Source organism: Pistacia vera, unplaced genomic scaffold, assembly GCF_008641045.1.
Source record: "Pistacia vera cultivar Batoury unplaced genomic scaffold, PisVer_v2 Contig341, whole genome shotgun sequence".
Taxonomy (NCBI): domain Eukaryota; kingdom Viridiplantae; phylum Streptophyta; class Magnoliopsida; order Sapindales; family Anacardiaceae; genus Pistacia; species Pistacia vera.
Genome location: NW_022196159.1, coordinates 792057 through 811160, shown reverse-complemented (window position 1 = coordinate 811160; position 19104 = coordinate 792057). Strand labels below are relative to the sequence as shown.

General features: G+C 34.9%; 3 protein-coding genes across 3 annotated transcripts; all 3 read left to right on the top strand.

Moving 5' to 3' along the window:
* The first annotated feature begins 1206 nt into the window (after positions 1–1206).
* LOC116138505 lies at positions 1207–6131 on the top strand. The gene is made up of 10 exons (XM_031424210.1): positions 1207–1501; positions 2036–2202; positions 2296–2360; positions 2782–2822; positions 3010–3098; positions 3200–3313; positions 4169–4246; positions 4979–5044; positions 5689–5769; positions 5846–6131. Exons 1-10 carry the CDS (start codon positions 1360–1362, stop codon positions 5951–5953), a joined length of 951 nt encoding a protein of 316 aa, XP_031280070.1. The 5' UTR covers positions 1207–1359; the 3' UTR covers positions 5954–6131.
* A 595-nt stretch (positions 6132–6726) lies between these two features.
* Positions 6727–9043, top strand: LOC116138506 (transcription factor bHLH47-like). Its single transcript, XM_031424211.1, has 4 exons — positions 6727–7287; positions 7724–7842; positions 8022–8149; positions 8398–9043. The coding sequence occupies exons 1-4, from the start codon at positions 7220–7222 to the stop codon at positions 8791–8793; spliced, it is 711 nt and encodes a 236-aa protein (XP_031280071.1). The 5' UTR covers positions 6727–7219; the 3' UTR covers positions 8794–9043.
* Positions 9044–9842: 799 nt separating this feature from the next.
* Positions 9843–12393, top strand: LOC116138452 (HVA22-like protein a). Its single transcript, XM_031424168.1, has 5 exons — positions 9843–10062; positions 10515–10541; positions 10721–10843; positions 11677–11920; positions 12144–12393. The coding sequence occupies exons 1-5, from the start codon at positions 10001–10003 to the stop codon at positions 12186–12188; spliced, it is 501 nt and encodes a 166-aa protein (XP_031280028.1). The 5' UTR covers positions 9843–10000; the 3' UTR covers positions 12189–12393.
* Positions 12394–19104: the final 6711 nt, after the last annotated feature.

Sequence of the window (19104 nt, the reverse complement as noted above, 5' to 3'; positions counted from 1 at the left end):
CCATTCTGGTGGTGCTCATTTTTCGTAATGACAGAGAAAGAAACACAAAGAAAAGAAAGTCTAAGGTGTACTTGGCGTTGTTACACCAGCGGTTGCCAATTTCTGCTATGCAGTTTTTAAGGCGGTCACTGGCTCCCGCCGATATACCTTACACGTTATCACGTTATGACTCTCTAGAATCAATTCTAGACTTAAGAAGTAAACAATCCACAACCCCCAATTTCTGAAACCCTAACTTTGTGAAACCCTAATTTCTGTTTCTTTAACACAAAATTCCCAAATTCACAAACCCTAATTTCGTAAGAGAACGATTTATACCGAAACAATGACAGAGAAACTGAGTCTGAGGCGTACGAGGCGTTGTTACACCACAGTCATGCCAATTACTGCTATGCAGTTTTTAAGGCGGTCACTGGTATTCCACCGTTAACCCTCACACTCAATCAGGATTGACTCTCTAGGCCTTAATTGAGATACTCAAAAAAACCCCAATTTCAGAAAGAAAGAAAACCCTAATTTAGGAACCCTAATTTTTCGTGAAACCCTAAATTTCTCTGAACACGAAAAATTCACTTTCAAGAAAAAAATGGCTCTGATACCACTGTTATGCCTAAGTAGCAAGAACTGATTAATCAAACACACATCAAATCAAAACACAAGAAATACCACAGATATCAAGCACACAGAACACATCACACTTTACCGTGGTTCACTTATCCTTTTATGGATAAGCTACATCCACGTTGAGCTCAAGAAAGGTATGAGCTCGCTGCACTTCGATTACCAGAAACCAGTCAAGATTACACAGATTCCACTCACCAGATCTACCCGTTTTACAACAGCACTCAGCCTTACAAGATACTCTAAGAATATCCCAAACCCGAGAGAACAACACTCTCACCTGAATGATTAAAGCCCCTAATCACTCGACTGATACTCACAATCTGGAATTGAATCTGAACCCTAACACAGAGACAATAGCCGACTCAAAGAATAACCCTAGCCTCCTTTTTGTTTTCTCTCTCTCGAGAATGACTGTATCATGCGCTTATATATGGTTGACTCTGTGAGTGATCCTGGCCGTCCAATTTGAAACGAATCCTGTGGTCTGTATTTGCCCAATTTAATACACCTGAACGACGCCGTATTAGAGTTACTTAAACGACGCTGTTTTCAGGCTTCCACATTTAACAAAAAGAATAAGGTTTGGTGATGTAAAGTTAATACCAAACAAAATGCTTTCAATCGTCATGTCCCGTTCCTCACTACACGTTTCAAAATATCAATCCCATTAATATTCTTTTATGAGATTTTAATGGCATCATTTGTTACTTAAAATATCAAAAACAGGAAAAGATAATGTTGATGGCAAGGGTTAGAATTTGGTGGAGTCATTCAAAGACTGTAGCTTTCATCTGGTTTATCTCTCTCGTCTTGTTCTACTCTTTGTTCCACATGGCCCTCAATAATTCATTCCAGAATTACCCTTCTTCTGTTTCAGGTCATTTCTCTTCTTCTCTTTGGTCACTGAGAATTTATAGGGAATAATTGAAAATTTTCTGTTTATTAGCTTATAAGATCTCGTTGTGATTGATCTGTAAAGGGTTTTGCCTATGAAAAATGATTTTTTATTTATTTTTAAATTGTGACAAGCCCGTGTATTATATCCATGTATGATCAGGACTTGAGTGGAAGCGCCATTAAATGTCGTGTTTCTAGTATCAGACCGACGTTACATAACTGGAAGTAATTGTTTTATTGGAGGGAAGAATTTTAGGGTGGAGACCTTTTCGAGGTTTAAGATTATAATTCGATGACAATTATATAATTGCCAAGCTTATGGCCAGTCTTACGGTTGGATTGAATCTCGAAAATTCTTAATTAAGATTCTGACTAAAGAGTACAGACCTGTTTTTAATTAGAGTTTTTATTGAGTTAAAAATTTGCAGTGCATATGAAGGAATTCAATTATGCGTGCGCTGCTACTGGACTAAAATAGTAGGGTGATGCTTATTTTATGGATGGTTTTTATCAGATTCTCATATTGCAAATGAGGAGCGGAGGACAAAATTGTATGATAAGATTGCAAGGGATTTGGATGAACATGGAGCAGTTTTCCTGAAGCAAGGGGAAACATCTCAGTCATTGTCTCTTTCAGACATCTTCAATCTCAAAGATGGAGCTGTAACACCTGTTCTTAAGGTAACATATAAGTGAATTCAGTTGCAGGCTTAATTTATATGGCTATTTCTGGATATCTTATAAGTCAATGATGGCTCATCTTCTGTTTCTCAGGCAGCAAATCCTCCTGTACGAGCAAATGTTTTGTATATGAGCACAGAGTACTCAGTGCATATCTCGTAAGCATTATTTTGTTATTCTTGATATTGTGATTTACTATGTCTTTTTTTATTATATTTATATATGCATGAGCTACATTTTGTGTGATTGAATAAATGTACTCAAGAACTTAAACAGCAGAAAAAACATCCTTTTTTTTTATCATGAAACCCTTCCTTAGGATTTTGATTTTACTTCTTTTGAGAAATATAAATGATTGATTTTTGTCAATGATTGCACACTTTGACACTGAGTGCAGGAAATACATTTGAGCTCCAGTTTTTGAAATTAAATTAAGAGATATATTTATATTTTGCGCTTTGCATGAATGTTTGGATGTCTTTGGAACTTTTGACCTAGTAACTTTTTTGTAATATATTTTCTTAGTTCATTGTGACAGTTTGATGCTTAAATTTTACATTGATGCTCTTCTTGCTGCAGAGAGGCTGTAAAACGTATATTCAGTCCACATTTTTATAAAGGTAAGCTGCTATAAAGCCGACTTTTTCACATGAATCTTGTTTCTGTAAATCTATGTTCTGGGGCTAATTAATAATTTCTTGCATAGGATAATACATAGTATTATGTTTTTCCACTTCATTGAGTAGAATTTTCAATTTTATTTATTTGTTACCTCATTTTTGGCATGCTTACATGTATCTTTGTTAGCGATCTGGTTTCAGAATTCAAGTTTGTACCATTTTAGCATGTTTCATGCCTCCCATCATATTTCACCTGTTCCTGCCACTGAAGATGAGGTATGTTGCCTGTTTAAGCTAGTTCTGATATCTCTTTTATGCTTTTAACTCTTCTTGCTTGGGTTTTGATCTAAACTTTGAATCCTTTTCCGTTTTGTTAGATTGAAGCTGAAGCAGCTGCTGTTAGAGCTGTGGCAGAGGGCCTCTGTCCTTTAAAAATTGTCCTGGACAGGGTGGTTTTAACTTCAACTGGTGTGCTTCTGGGTTGCTGGCAGGTTACTTTCTCTAACTTATATTCTCCTCTTACTTTCTTCCCTACTGTCCTACCTCTCTCTCTCTCTCTCTCTCTCTCTCTCTCTGTGACAGACATGCACTTGTAAACGAATATAAAACAGGAGCAACAACGAACATTATGGAAATTATGTCTCTGGAAAGAAATTGAACTTCTGCATTCTGTATGTGGTACTGTCACGTGGAAGCTTTATCGTCTGTAACTTGGGTGGAAGTTATCATTTGAAACCTTTGGAATTACCTTCTTCTGTCTTATTCACTTGTCAAAACAATTACTCTGGATGCTGGGTGGAGTTGGGATCAGATTCATGCAAATCATCTCCAACTCAGAAAAGTTGCATTGATACTGGCCAGTGTTAATGGTTTTGGAATTTTCACACGTGAAAAGTAAAAGGAAAGGGAAAATAATGATATATTATATAATTCTTTTGGTTTTAGGTGAAAGAAAGTATGATATCAGATTCTTATAACTCATTGTTTTCAACACTCTAGGTTGGGCACATAAATTACCTTCGTCTTATTGCCTTGGGAAGGGCAATTTTTTGATTTCTTCACCTAAAGCTTCATGTATAATTTAAGCTTTCAATATACATGTGTGAAGTTATTTCTTTCCTTTCATTTCCTGATGTCATTTTGAATATAATGGATGTGTATTGTCCTCATTTTTGTTAGTTATTCTCTTGGAAGATTAACCATTTAGTGATACCTTTGTGCCAGGGATGAGGGAGCCATTCTGTGTGACTTAAATGTGTAGTGGCAGTTGTGCCAGATTTCACTGGGAACTATCATATTAAAAGTTAATTTATCATTTGACATTAATTCCCTAATTTTTGGTGTAGGTGATCTCTGGAGCTGATCCTGTAACTGTTCGTGCTAAACTGAGAACTGCACTTCCACATGCACCTGAAAAGCAGCTTGTGAGAACTAAATGAAATCTTATATACTGTGAAATAGTGTGAAAAGCTTGTTTTAATCTTTAAGAGCCTGAAAATGGTGAAATATAATGTTCAGACATGCAATGTTGGATAGCTAAAAAACAAGGAAATTTGCACTAAGATTTGGAAACGATTGTAATCTTCACAAACATGCATATTTGTTTTCCTGCTCTGTGGAACCTTTCTTCGTCTATATTTTCATCCAAATCACCCACCAAACAAGAAAGGAACTTGTTACGTTAATCAGCTTTCTCCAAGTTTCTTATGTTCTGTCTGCACTATGCTATGCATGGTTGGGTCAATCTTCAATCAAAGTAGCTAATAACTTTCATTATTTTTTTGTTTCCATATATCTAACAAAACATTAAATCTACAGTTTTCTGTTTAAAAAAAAAAAAAAATCCACGTTTTAAATTATTACTTATGCAATTTTTCTTCAGCTAGTTATCAGTATTGCTCTGAACTCAAACCATGTCCTAAATGATAGTTTTTCATCTTGTTTTAGTTGTAACGGTTATATATTTCTGTTAATGGGTCCCAAACTCATGTCATAGCTTCATGATGATCTATTTAGTGCTATTTTTTTTATCATAACTGGATAAATTTTCTTCCCTTATATGAACATTGCAATGGAAAAGATAAATATGTGCCTAGCTATACTGCCATCAAAATTGTGAATTTTGAAAGCACTCACTAATCTTCTTTCTGCTGCAGTATGATGCTGCTATTCTTCACACATCATTTGCAAGGCTTCTGGGTCACCCTACGGCTTCATCCATGGTAGTACTATAAAAGTATCATCTAGTTTGTTGCATTCAGTTATCCTCATAGGTCACTGATTGACATCATGTAGGATTTTAGAATTGCAAACTAGCGAACGGAAAACTGAGCTGCTTTATATCTGTTGTCGAGCAGTAATAGTTGGTGTTAGCTTTAAACGAAGCTAGTGAAATATAAATTATAAGGTGCTGTCAGTTCTGATGAAGTTGAATTTGTTTTCACATGTATGTGAACATGTGAAAACGGTTGCAGAAACGTTTGAGCAATTCTGATCTCAGACCACCGGCTGAAATCACTTAACAGATTGAAAGGTTTTTTCGGTATGAAATTATATTTGAAGGGTATTATGTAGTCTACAGTGTACCTCATGGAAGTAAGTTGAACTTGAGGGGAAGATATAGCCAGTCCCGTGACAAAGCCAGATAGTGACAGTTAACTCGGCGTAGCATCTGGAAAATCCGTCCCCTACGCCATTGTTGCTAGATAACCTTTTGACTATAGGATACTCCTAATTATAACGTTACTAAGAAGTTAGACAAATGTCCTAGCATTTTTGACATTTATAATGTCCTCAGCCCAGATTAAGCCGCAAACAAACATTATCGTATCAAATTGCTGATTTTGCAATCACGTGTCATGTGCAGGAGCATCAAAATACTTCAGATCAACTCAAATTCTTCCATGAGCTAGTTGCTCGTCTAAACAGCGAGATTCGTGGATTTGAGGTAAGTTGTTATTTTGCATGCAAAAACACAATGACATGAATCATATATAGCTGACCGTGATTGCATTTGAATACAGGCAAAGGTGTCTGAGCTCTGGTATGTGGAAGAATATGACTTGCTGGCCCTCGCCTTGGACGGACGAATGAAGGTTCGCAGGTTCCCACTGGGATGCTCAAAGCCCTGAAGATTCCAAACTACATGCTCATTTTAATCAAGAAAGAAAGTTTTCCAACAATGGCTGCCTCTTCAATCATGTATTAATAGTGAAAGTTTGCAGTTTACTGATAAATTAGTTATACTCTGTTTTGGGTTGTGCCACTGCCACCTCGTGTATTATAATTTGTCCCTTTCTTTCTTTTCAATCGTACGTAAGCACGCACGCAATTAGCTTCCCTGTGGATGCCACACGCTCTTTCTCTCTTACGTTATCTTTACAATTTGAAAGCACGTGACAATATGTGACATATTGGTAAAGATTATTATAAAAAACAAAAAATAAAAATAAATTGAAATAAAATTATATGAAATTTGTTTAGTTTCTGGATGACGTGTTGTGCATAATGAAAAAAGCGAATGGCAGGCACGCAGCATGCGACAAAAATAAATAAGAAAATAGAAAATTTAATAAAAACACGTGTCCGCCTCACGTGTCCTGGTTCATTGAACGAAGTGGCCCGTTGCTGACACGCGCCATCCTGTGTATCGTATTCTCCCGCCACACATTCGACGCCTTTCAACACTCCAAGGTCTTCTTCTTGTTTATTTTTGTTAAATTTCTCTCATTTAAAGTCAAATTCTCCTCTTCCTCTTCTTAGGTTTTTATTTTTCATTTTTTTTTTCACATTCCTGTCGTCAATTCTTTTCTGTTTTTCTTCTTAAGCTGCTGATTCAAGAGGTATTCTTTTACAATTTTTTGTTATTATTTTTTTTTCTTATGATCTAGGGTTTTTGTATATGGCTTTAATTTCGTTGTTCTGGGTTTTCGTTTGGTGGTAATATATTTGTGATCTTTAAATTCTGTGTTTTCTTGATTTATTGGTAAGAAAATGATGGAGAAAGCTTATGGAAATGGTTAGAAAGAATAAAAATATTTGTAATTTTGTTTGTTAAACATGAAATCGGTATCAATCAAGTCTTGGTCAGTTTGTTTTGTTATCGAATTTATTGTTTCTATGAACTGATAAACGTCCTTTCGGAAAAGTAAATTAGTTTATGCCACTTACAGAAATGAATTATTTATGCAAATATTGTAACCAAAAAACTAGGTTTAGTAAATCTATCCCCATGTACGATGATGGTACCGTAATTATATTTTCTCTTCTTTAATGAGTGGCTGAATGCGTACTTTGGTTTGTTAGTTTTCATTAAACGGATTTGAAAGATTGAATCGATACCGGTTTGTATTTCAGGGGATTTTTTACTGAAGGCCCTTATCCCATTTGAGATAGTCATGGGTTCAGAGGATCTTTCTCCCTTGGTTGATGAGGTCAATGTGCTGACAGATCCATCCATTGACAGGTTAGTTATTAAAGATCTTAAAATTAATTTTAGTTGGTTTATTTTGCTTGCCCCATATGTAGTCATTGGGTTACATCTTGATAGTTGGAAAATAAATCAGTATTATGATGTTACGGTTGTAACGTTTACAAGGAAATGTAGTGTAATATCTTATGGTTTATGTTTAGAGCCCGTTAAAGCAGCATAAGATGGGTAGCTTCTAGTTCAAAGCTTTTGTAGAGTTTAGGAGAATTGTATTATAAATGGCCATGGCATTTAAACATGACCTCTTGTTGCTACCTCCTTCAAGGGGCAAAAGGTTTAAAGTTCAATAATAATCTGATGCAAATACTTTTTCTGGAGCATCTAGTTTGGGTTGTTACAAGATACTTATTGAGTTTAAAACCAGTTAATTGTTATATTTTAGTTGGATGTCTGAAAGTTGTTTGTGGTGCAGACCTTGTCCAACCAAAAAGAATCAGGGTAAAGCTCCTAGAAGAATTCACAAGGCTGAAAGGGAGAAAATGAAGCGCGAGCATTTGAACGAGCTTTTTATTGACCTGGCCAATGCTCTTGGTAACTTTTAACTCTTTAAATGTTTTTGTTTGCCGCCCTGTTTCATTCCTTGTCATCATAATTGTCCAAAGGCCAATAAATGTTTTTACTTCATGAGTAGCCTTGTTTCAATTTTAAAGACTAGGTCATTTTGAAGAGGGTGACAGATTATATCTCACTAAGGGACTCCCCTTGTACAGAACTGAACCAGCAGAACAGTGGGAAAGCCTCAATACTGTGCGAAGCAACCAGACTGTTGAAGGATTTGTTTGGTCAGATTGATTCACTCAGAAAGGAGAATGCATCTTTGTTGTCTGAATCTCGATATGTAAGGCCCTTGTAATTTTCACTGCCCTTTTTCCGCTGATAATTCCCTCACCTGCCCTCCCTCTCCAATGTGCAAGCTCTATCGGAATTTGATATATAATTTTATTTTATTTGGGTTTTCTGTATTGGTTCTGCATATATTCTATCTTCATTTATTTTCTGTGAGAACCAAGAAGGAACCTGTATATTTACTAATGGCAACATTCTCTTCAGCCACTGTGCGTTTAAGTTGCTTGAAATGTTGGGCAGGTGTCTGTGGAGAAGAATGAACTGGAGGAGGAGAACTCTACCCTAGAATCTCAGATTGAGAAGCTGCAAAGTGAGATAGAAGCAAGGGTAGCACACTCCAAACCTGACTTGAACGTACCTCCTCCTGAATCTCAGGCATCACATTTTCCTGGAGATAGCTATGGATTATCTGCTGTAGAACCTGCCTTGCAGCAAGCATCTGCTGTTTATGTTGTTCCCATCCGTCCTGAACTCCAAGCTTATTCCACACCTGATTCTGCTCAACTCTCAACTAAACCTGCTTCAAATGTAAGCAAACCTCATGCGAGGTACCCTACGTCTGCAGATTCGTGGCCTTCCCAACTCCTTGGGGAGAGTATTTGCAGTAGTGGAAACAAGGCTCCAAGTGACGTATGAAGTTAGTTATGTCCAGTAATTTGTACTCGATCATTCTTCACCTTCTTTCTTAGTTAATTAGGTGTGTATATTGCAAGATGGGATGATGGTAGGTTAGTGTATTTGTTTTTGATGTGGATCGGTTGATTTTGATGTTTTGGTAACAAAACTAATTAGTCAGGACAATAATATCAAAATGTGAATAACTAATGTAGTCAGGCTTGACTCTGGTCCATAACACTCAATTGAATAAAGGCATTTTTAGAATCCAGTTCCAGGTCGAAGAGGCGCAGGAATTTGTTTTCGTTTTCGCCCAAGGTCAAGTCTTGATAGAAGATTTTGATGCAACTGAAGAAATTAGAAACCTACCCCTTGGCCCCTTTGGGCGAAGATCAATGGGTCAATGATGGAGGCTAAGCTGTTCTTTTACTGTTTTATTATATCCTCTCCTCAAATAATTGCAAGGACACGATTGCAAGAAGGAATTAATGGTAATAATGTAATGTAACTATTGGATAGTTTTTCTTTATAATAGAACCTCCTAGAGATTTTGTGTGTGTGTGTGGGACTTCAATAATTCCGTGTAAAAGAAATGGTCCCTTTCAGTCAGATGGATTACGTAATGATTTGTTGAACAAAGCCCACCCTCCCTTCTTGTCCCTACTCACTTTGTCCTCATCTGAGGTTTTATTCTACGGGAAAACTACATTCGGGGCACTAATTTTTGGAAAAAAATATTTGATCCTTTAAAATCGGAAAGTGACATTTTTATCCTTACTAATTAATTAATGAACCTTATTATTAATGGTTTTCATACTTTTCGGTATAATTATCCTTTCTTTCCTTATTCAAATGAAATAAAGGAGACTAAAATGTAAAATCAAAATTTATTGTTTTGCTATTCTTATCTTCTTCATAAAAAATATTTTATGACCCTCTTATCTCTGTTCATTGTTTAGGATGACAATATCAATTTCAGGTTTTATTGGGCCAAAGTTTTATTTTCCAAAATACAGGGACTCCAATTATTTTTCCCTTTATTACTACTTTAATGCTTTCTAATCACTTGTTTGCTTTTTCCCTTACTCTCAAGTCTCAACACAACGCAACAGTCTCTCACTAGAATAAACGAACAAAAAAAAAAAAAAAAACAAACTTCTGCTGAAATTTGCAGATCAAAACAAGAATAAAAGGGTAATAAAAACGCTTGAGATTGAGAAGATCAGATATGGGATCTGGGGCTGGAAACTTCTTAAAAGTTATACTTAAGAACTTTGATATTCTTGCTGGGTATGTTTCTTCTTCTTTCTCCGACTTTACTCAGTTATCTATTTCTGATGTTATCTGGCAAATATACATATTTTATAACAGAATTTTTTTAAGGTATTAATAACAACACACTAAGTTTTCTGGAACTGCGAAGATAATTTCTCATAAAATTTTATGTTCTTGCTTGCTGTATTTTTCTTCTTCGTCCTCTTTACCCACTGTACGAAATAGTTTTGATAAACTAAAGCAATAAGTGTATAAAAATCATATTTTTGCACCTAACGTTAAGGCATTGAAGTTAGTGGAACCATAAAGTTCAAAAATTTTCACCAAAAATACTATATTGAACTACTCTAGAACAAACGGGGCATTATAAATTCAAATAAAAAAGACTTCATTTTTTTTTTTTTTTTTTAAGTTCTTATAAATATTGGGCATTATATTCTAATTTAGCTTCTGGGTTTGATTTGTAGGCCTGTGGTTAGTCTTGTCTACCCTCTGTAAGTGCCGTCTACTTCTTCTCTCTCCCTTCTTTTGAAGGGGCATTATCTTTTATTTAGGTTTTTCAATTGTGTTTAGTTTCTGATTCTGCAAGTCGGTACATGTAATATTTGATATACAAGTTTAATTGTTCAGACTAGATGATATGATGGTTTTGTGGTTTGGGTCCTTTTAACAGATATGCCTCTGTTAGAGCAATTGAGACTAAGTCTCCTGTTGATGATCAACAATGGCTTACTTACTGGGTGCTCTATTCTCTGATTACTCTCATTGAGCTCACCTTTGCCAAACTCATTGAATGGTAAATTTGTTTTCATCGAATTTTTCTACATATAATTTGAGATTTATGATTTTGTAATTGTAAACTTGTTTTTTAAGGTTTCTTCCGCAATTTGTTTGTTGAATTTCTTGGTTATAAACGAATGCTTTACAATGTTCAAATGCTCACAAATGCACATGTATGCACATGCTCTGGTTCACTTTAATGGAATCTGTTGCTTGAAAGCCTTTTGTGATTAGAAATCCTTGTTTTACACCAACTTACATAAAATTGGTGATACAGCATGCACAATTGACACTCAATGTAATTTCTATTGTAAGCCAAATTGCAAACTTCGAACTTTATGATTGTGGAAAATGCAATCTTTAGAGATATTCTTTTCTTGAACTGATTTTTTTTCTTAACAAAGAGAGTCACTTTCTTAACATGCAGTTGCAGATGGTTGGCGTTGTGTGCTTTTTTCAAGAAATGAATTTTAATGGAAAACAAACAGAACCATTTCCAAATTCACATTCATGTGGTCTGTGTTAGTCATTCGCCAAATGCTTCTGTTGTATTTTTCTTTTGTTTAGGGTTCATTCTTGACAACTCCTTTATACTCTTACTGCTATGAAGGGAAAATAAAGTTTCAGTGACAGTGTTGTAGATAAAGCTATATCTAGAACTGTCATAGGTTTGGGCTATACCACAAAATGGCCGGTAAACTTAATTGTGCAGGGACACTTTATATCATAGATTTTCTTTATTGAAGATTGTTTTATTGTAATCTTCTGGATTATATTTTAGAGTATTTGTATGAGACGGATAATGAGTCTGATTATTTCTTTTTGAATTTCTCTGAAACTATGTGGCAGGATTCCTATCTGGTCATATGCTAAGCTGATTTTTACCTGCTGGCTAGTCATTCCATACTTCAGTGGTGCTGCATATGTTTATGAGCATTATGTGAGACCTTTCTTTGTCAACCCTCAGACTATTAACATTTGGTATCTCCCAAGGAAGAAAGACGTTTTCAGTCAGCCAGATGATATTCTTACTGCTGCAGAGCAATACATTCAAGAGAATGGGACAGGTGCATTTGAGAAGCTCATTCACAGGGTATGCTATCTGCCATAATTGTTTTTTATATGCCGAATTGTTCACTTCGCTTATGAGTTATGAAAAATCAATTTGTGAATTGTGAAAATAATCCTGACCCAATTTGTAAGCATTTGCAAAATGGGTGGTGTGTTGTATTATATAGCAAATTAATACTTGCAATGGATGCAGATTGAAAATAATGTTTCTAAGCACTTGATTGACGTTTTTTCTTGTTATTCAGGCTGACAAGTCCAAGTATTCAAACAAGACCCCAGTCTTCGCATAGGACAGTAGGGATTGAGCTTCATAGATTTCTTTTTGTCAACTGTAACCTAGGTACTTGCTGAGGAAAAAAGGGGAAAATGTGTTTACAGTGTTACCGAAATCATGTTTTGCTGTTGATAGTTGTTACTTTATTTCCTGTTTTCATATGCAGTTTTTGGTTTCTGTATTGGTACTGAATGCTATAACATAAAATCACGTAATTATTATGGTTTGTGTTCCAGTTTACAAAACTTTAATATGGTAGATGCTCAGTTTGCATTATAATGTCGACTTTTCAACTACAAATGCAAGTACAAAGCCGGCTATTATGTGTGGCTTAATGAATGAAATAGAGCTACTGATGTATTTTGGATAGGGGTGGAAAAAACCTGTTAACCGGTATCTTGAACCGAATCGGTTTGAAAAAAAAAAAATTGAACTGAAACCGGTCCGGTTTTGGTTATAAACCGGTTTAAAACCGAACTGAAATTTGGGTTCGGTTAACTGGTTTTAAACTAGTTAATTATGATGAGCTGCATTTGTTCGGCCCAATTTGGTCAAACCCTCCACTTTGGCCCATTTTTTTTTCCAGGTTTTTTTTAACTTGAATTAAAGTTTTATTTATTGTAATTGAATAATTTGAATTCATATAATTTTAATGTACATCAAGTATTAATAATTTAAAATTACATGAAAACCTAGGGATAAGTTTTTTAAAAATTGAAAAATATAAAATTATTTTTTTATTCATTAAACCGGTTAAAAATCCGATTTGGTTAACCGTTTTTGTTATTTCAAAAAACCGAAATCGAACCGAATATTCGATTTACAAAATATGGCAAACCGAATTGAAATAGGAAAAAACCAAATTTTCGGACCAGTTTTGGTTCGGTTTTCGGTTTTTTTTTTTCCACCCCTAATTTTGGATGCATGATCTGGTGATTGGGAGATATTTTTCTCCATCTTTAAGCTTAATAACTTGCAACACAGCAGCAAACTAGAATACAGTTTCAATTACAAATAGGTCTTTTTACATATTTCCAGCTTCACTGACAGACCTCTGATCATGATTATACTTAAAAAAAGAAAAAAAGAAAAAAAAAAAAAAAAAGGACCTAATATATGTTATTTATCAGATCGACTAAACCCGAGTATCTAAGATGACACCAAAACCACATTGAAAGTCTCAGTTGGAAGACTCATCATTCTCCCAAAAGAATGCTGGAATTCACTGGAATAACATATGAATGCATGAATTTTATGAGTGTCTTATTTTAGTTAGAAGGTTTTACTATAAAATTATGTTGCATTGAAGATTTAACAAATTGATTGATGCCCTCAGTGATGTTGTTTTGGTCCGCTTGCTATTAAAGTTGGAAATGCTGAGTTGTTGTCTATGTTCTGATTTTTGGTCCTCACCCAAGGGCTTGTGTTGTGGGGAGAAGCCGTTTCTTTGTTTTTGATCTTTTTCGTTGGTTGTAGTGATCCAAATCCAACCAATTCAACAATACAACAACACAACATGCCATAAATCCAAGTTAAAATTCGGTCAAACACAAAACAAGAACAATCTCACACTTACTTGCAATTTCGGACCAAGACAAGTAGAAACACTTCAAGCATAAAGGATTGCTCCACCAACTTAAATTGATTCACCACCAAATCTTCTTGCCAAAACTTGGATAGAGAATGCACAATCAAAGAACACAAATGGTCTCTCAAACGGATAAGCCAATTTTCATATATTTCAAGACTAAGTGATACAATGGAATAGTTACCCTTATATAGGCAAATACAAGGATAAACAAGTAAATTATAAATACAAGAAAATGAAATAAAATTAGCTAAATATTACAAGTCATTCATTCAAAAAATAAGGTCATGCCTATATAATGCAAAAGAGACACAATTCTCTAATTTTAGGATCTATATCTTTAACCACCGCATTAGTTGTCTAAGCTTGCTTCCATTAGATCAAAAACTAATCAATGGTCCTAATTAAGTCTACTAATAAGGGTGTAAGAATTTGAGCTTTTAGAATCATGCAAATGGATCCAATAAAGGGTCATGTGGACTTTCCCCCTTTGCAATGCAAATTGGGCCGAATTTGACACTTTGAATATTTGGGCTTCTTTCTTGGTAGACTTAAGCTGCCCTTGTTGTGCTTGGACTTGGAGTGACTTTGGCCGAAGTGTTTGGACTCTTCTCTTTCTTTGAACTTGATGGGGCCAATTGGTCTTCACAGCTCCCCATATTCCACAAACCAAATGTTTTAGGACTTAGAGTGAATTTCTTCAATTCAACTGAATTAGCAAGTGTGTTAGGACTTGCAATTCCTTGTCCACTCATGTTTACAAGTGTTTTAGGACTTTTAAACGTATCATTTAGTTGCTTTGTGTGGGCTTGTTCATTTGTGCTCCTCTAGTTCACATTCTTGGTATTAAGATTGCATAACAAGAGAAGAGTGGGCTTTTGATTTTATATAGGCTCTTCCCTAGTTAGCCTTTTGATGGTAGTCTTTTAGATTACTTGATTCTTTTGCACCTAACTTAGGGCTTGTCCTGAGGTTAGGGATGAGATAATCCGGTTAACCGAACTGGATTAGGCAAACTAAAAACCGAACCGGTTATTCAGTTTAGACAAAATGCAAACTGAAACCGGATCGGTTTTGATTATAAACCGATTGTAAACCGAACCGAATATTCTGTTCGGTTAACCCGTTTTCAAATTAACCCCTAAAATTCTTCAATTTTTACATTTAAGTCCCTAAATTCAAATATTTATTATTTTATATATAATTTCATGTTGTTTTTCTCTTTTATTTGAGTACTATTGTTGTATTCTTTGTGTGAAAAATATATTAAATTACCTATTTGCAAATACTGAATCCAGAATATGAAATAAAAACATAAAGAATTCAATTACACAGTATTCAATACTCATTAATAAAAACATTGGCATAATTAAAAACTGAAAAATATTTGCAAATGAAAAGAGTCTTTTTCAAAATTCAGATCTCCAAAGCCAAAGTCCAAACTTCTTCAATCTGCTATAGTACTACTGAATAAAAAGAGTCTTCCTTAAAATTCATATCTCCAGGCCTACATCTGCATCTACTTGTGCAATAAATAAACTTATAGTTAGCAACTCTCCAAAAATATAAATTCAATGAGTATCAATACAAAAGGTGGTCCACAAAATAATATCAATGCAAAGGGTGATGCAAAACAGGTGGAGGTGTGGAACTTGTCTCCCTTCTTAATTCCCTTATAAGTTTTAACTACATAAAGTGGTTCAAAAAATTTAAAACAAATAAACACAACAATCATCAAGATGAGTTACATTACTTTCTACTTCCAAACATAACCAACTATTGAAAATTAGTTCACAACAATTGTTCAAAAAATTAAACCAACATAACCAACCAAACCCTAAACCATTTAATCATCAATGATAATATACCTCATATATTGGAAATTTGAAATACCCTTCAATCACAAGATGAGTTAGACTACCTTCCACTCCCGAAGAGAAAAACTCTACACAAAGTTGGACACACAAGTTAGCTAAAATCATAAATAATGATGGAAAATATATAATTATAATTGAAAGTTAATAAAAAATGTCACCTGACTCAATTTTAGATAATTCCTCCAAGCTTTCCTCAATGGTCAATGGTCCACGCGTATTCCTAATCCAATCCTGTGTACAGATAAGAGCCTCTTCCATCTTAGTAGTGAGGGAGCTACGAAATGGATCTAATACACGACTCCTTATACTAAAAGCCGACTCAGATGCAACCGTTGAAACATGCATAGCCAACACATCTCGTGCTATTATAGAGAGTACAACATATTTTGTTGAATTAGTCTTCCACCAATTCAAGATATCAAAAGTTTTGTCGTTGTCATCCTCACAATCGTCCACTAAATACTTATCCAACTCCGTTTTATGCTCAACAGCTTTCTTTGCAGCCTTTTTCTCATTATACATAACCCTCATGAAGTCCTTATTATCAACATTTGCATCATGCACATCAATGTCAATTGAAACTTGAGATTTCTCACTTGACTGCTCATTGTCATCCATCATAAGCAAATTGTATTGCTCAAATAAAGACAACAAATCTTCCTTCACTTTTCTCATCAACTTGTCAGCTACAACAACATCATATGCCTCATTAACTACCCAGTCCACATATTCCAATTTGTGCCTAGGATCCAGTATCTCTGCAATGAATAAAATAATGTTGATATTATCAACATTTGACCAATACTTATCAAATTTCAGTTTCATTCGTGTAGCCATATTACGTAAGCCAAGATCAGGATTTTACACCATGTTGAAATCTTCAACCCAATGTCGAAAATCTCTCACATGTATGCATTACTAGTAACATAAAGAGACCTAGAGACACATAGAGTAGCATCGTAAAATACTTTCAAGAAAGGTAACAAGTAATGAGCATACTCCCAATCAGTACTCATAGGCAAACCTCGTGACCTATCACCACTAGTAAGCTCATCTGCATACTTACTATCTTCCAATGCCAACAACTCAAAAACTTTATGAAATTTTAATGCCGCTTCCAACATCAAGTATGTAGAGTTCCACCGGGTTTCTACATCAAGAACCAAATGACTTTTACTTGCGATTTTTTCTTTCTCCACACGCCCCTTAAATCTTTGTAACCTTGCTAGAGAAGACCTTACATACCTCACTGTTGAACGTATTCTAAATATGGAGTCATCCATTTCCTTTAACCCCTCTTTCACAATTAAACTCAAAATATGTGCACAACATCTCATATGTAGAAAATCACCATCCAATACACTTCCCTTCCAACTTGCTAGTCTAGTCTTGAGACAGCTTACCCCAACATCATTAGAACTAGCATTGTCTACTGTGATTGTGAATACCTTATAAATGCCCCAATCAAGTAAACACCTCTCAACTGCCTTGCCAATCGTTATACCTTTATGACTAGTGATTGGACATAAATTTAAAATTCTTTTCTGTAGCTGCCAATGATCATCAATGAAATGCGCAGTAAAACACATATAATTAAGATTTTGAACGCTTGTCCATGTATCAATCGTCAGACAAACTCTGTGTGAAAACTTACTGAAAAACTTCTTCAACTTTTGGCACTCTCCAATATACATTTTGAAGCAACCTTTAGTCACGGTTCTCTGGCAAGGTACTTGAAACCTAGGTTGTGTCACCTTTATCACGTTGCGGAACCCCTTACGCTCCACAAAACTAAAAGGTAACTCATCAACAATTATCATTTTTTCTATAGACTCTCTAATTAGATCTGGATCATATTTCCATGACACCAATGAAGATTGTGCGGAGAGGGCAATGCTGCTTGAGAGATCACATGATCCTTGTTGAAAAATTAGGGTCTTCTGTCTTTTGTTTGCCACATTTGGAGGATACTTTTTGCATCTATTTAAATGGTTACGTAGACAACTCGTACCACTCTTACTCGGACATCCAAGAACACTACCACAATAACTACATGTCGCAGTCAAATTATCCTTATTCTCACAATCGCTCTTAACAAAGTGATCCCACATTTGAGAACTATTCTTCCTAACACTTGTATCCCTTGCACGTTTGGGTGTTAAAGGTGTTGGTGGTGGCATAGAGTTGGAGTCGTACTTGTTGGTGTCTCATGAGTATTGTCAACAGCCGATGACATCTACAATTCCATCAAATAAAAATATGCATTAAGTAAATAAGACATCCATATAAATCATATTCTTTTATTCATTAACAATAACTAAAAATAAAAGAGAAAATTTTGGACATGTAAATTATAAGGATATCCATCAATTAATAATAAAACATAAGGCCACCAGTTTACACATAGTCATGGGTTCATCCAAATCGAACACAAATTCAATTCAATTTGCACAATTTCAATATAATGTATGCCCCATACAGTCACTCAATACGAGAATGCAAATTTGACTACTTTACTACATCACTCATCTCAAAATTCTGTTTCTTAAATTAATTAAACCTTTTTTTTTTTTTTTGTAATTTTAAATGTATAAGGTATTAGACTTTTTATTACAAATAGATCACTTAAAATGCAAAAGTTTCATATTTAAAAATCGAAGTTCCATTTATCTGGTTATTTAAAAATTGAAGATGATAACTACAGTTTTTGAAGGTAAAAATAACTTTATTTGGATGATAACTACAGTACAGTGAGAGGAAAGTGAAAGTCAAGAGTTTGACTGAAATATTAAAAAATGTAATGACATTTTTACCCTTCAAGACCTAACCAATGTCTGATGGTTTTGGAGACAAGAAAATAAGCATCAGGGTCACTTAGGAAAAGCTACAAAGATGAGGTGTCGTTATCAGGAAACATAAGAAAAACTTTCAACAAGGGGTAGGGTGAGCAAGTAAATGGATGGAGATTTGAGGATTAACATCAACCAAGTTCATACAGTTCATATTGCTATGATGCATGTAATTCACATGCAAATGGAATTGGGTTACCTAATACGAGAATGCAGGATGAGAAATGGCGAGGAAGAACTTTCTGCAGAAAGCAGATGCTCTAAATCAACTAGAGGAAAAGCTAGCTCCTCATTCAAAATATCCATGGAGTTCAATTATCAGACTTAACAGCTAGAAGATAAACAGACCCCTTCACATGATTAGAATGACTCTAGGTGTATGAACTTCTCTTACACAACTTAAAAATGACAAGGATCATTGGATCCTGACCCAAAAAAAAAAAAAAAATACAAAATGACAATAATTAAGCCTTGAAAAGCAGACCCATATCAAGAAGGATAAAGATTAATAATCCTTGTTAATACACCACATAAATTTCATTGTTTCTAACCTAGCTTTTTGTATCCAGAACCAAAAACAAACCCAAAATAAACTGAAGAAGTTCCATACAAATGGCA

What these genes read in the sequence shown, in the direction of transcription:
- LOC116138505 (XM_031424210.1), top strand. Translation starts at nt 1,360, where the DNA reads ATGTTGATGGCAAGGGTTAGAATTTGGTGGAGTCATTCAAAGACTGTA. An exon ending in GAGTACTCAGTGCATATCTC is followed by an intron (nt 2,361 to 2,781) that starts GTAAGCATTATT and finishes TTCTTGCTGCAG; the next exon opens with AGAGGCTGTAAAACGTATAT. An exon ending in CAGTCCACATTTTTATAAAG is followed by an intron (nt 2,823 to 3,009) that starts GTAAGCTGCTAT and finishes TATCTTTGTTAG; the next exon opens with CGATCTGGTTTCAGAATTCA.
- LOC116138506 (XM_031424211.1), top strand. Translation starts at nt 7,220, where the DNA reads ATGGGTTCAGAGGATCTTTCTCCCTTGGTTGATGAGGTCAATGTGCTG. An exon ending in ACAGATCCATCCATTGACAG is followed by an intron (nt 7,288 to 7,723) that starts GTTAGTTATTAA and finishes TTTGTGGTGCAG; the next exon opens with ACCTTGTCCAACCAAAAAGA. An exon ending in TGACCTGGCCAATGCTCTTG is followed by an intron (nt 7,843 to 8,021) that starts GTAACTTTTAAC and finishes CCCCTTGTACAG; the next exon opens with AACTGAACCAGCAGAACAGT.
- LOC116138452 (XM_031424168.1), top strand. Translation starts at nt 10,001, where the DNA reads ATGGGATCTGGGGCTGGAAACTTCTTAAAAGTTATACTTAAGAACTTT. An exon ending in GTTAGTCTTGTCTACCCTCT is followed by an intron (nt 10,542 to 10,720) that starts GTAAGTGCCGTC and finishes TCCTTTTAACAG; the next exon opens with ATATGCCTCTGTTAGAGCAA. An exon ending in TTTGCCAAACTCATTGAATG is followed by an intron (nt 10,844 to 11,676) that starts GTAAATTTGTTT and finishes ACTATGTGGCAG; the next exon opens with GATTCCTATCTGGTCATATG.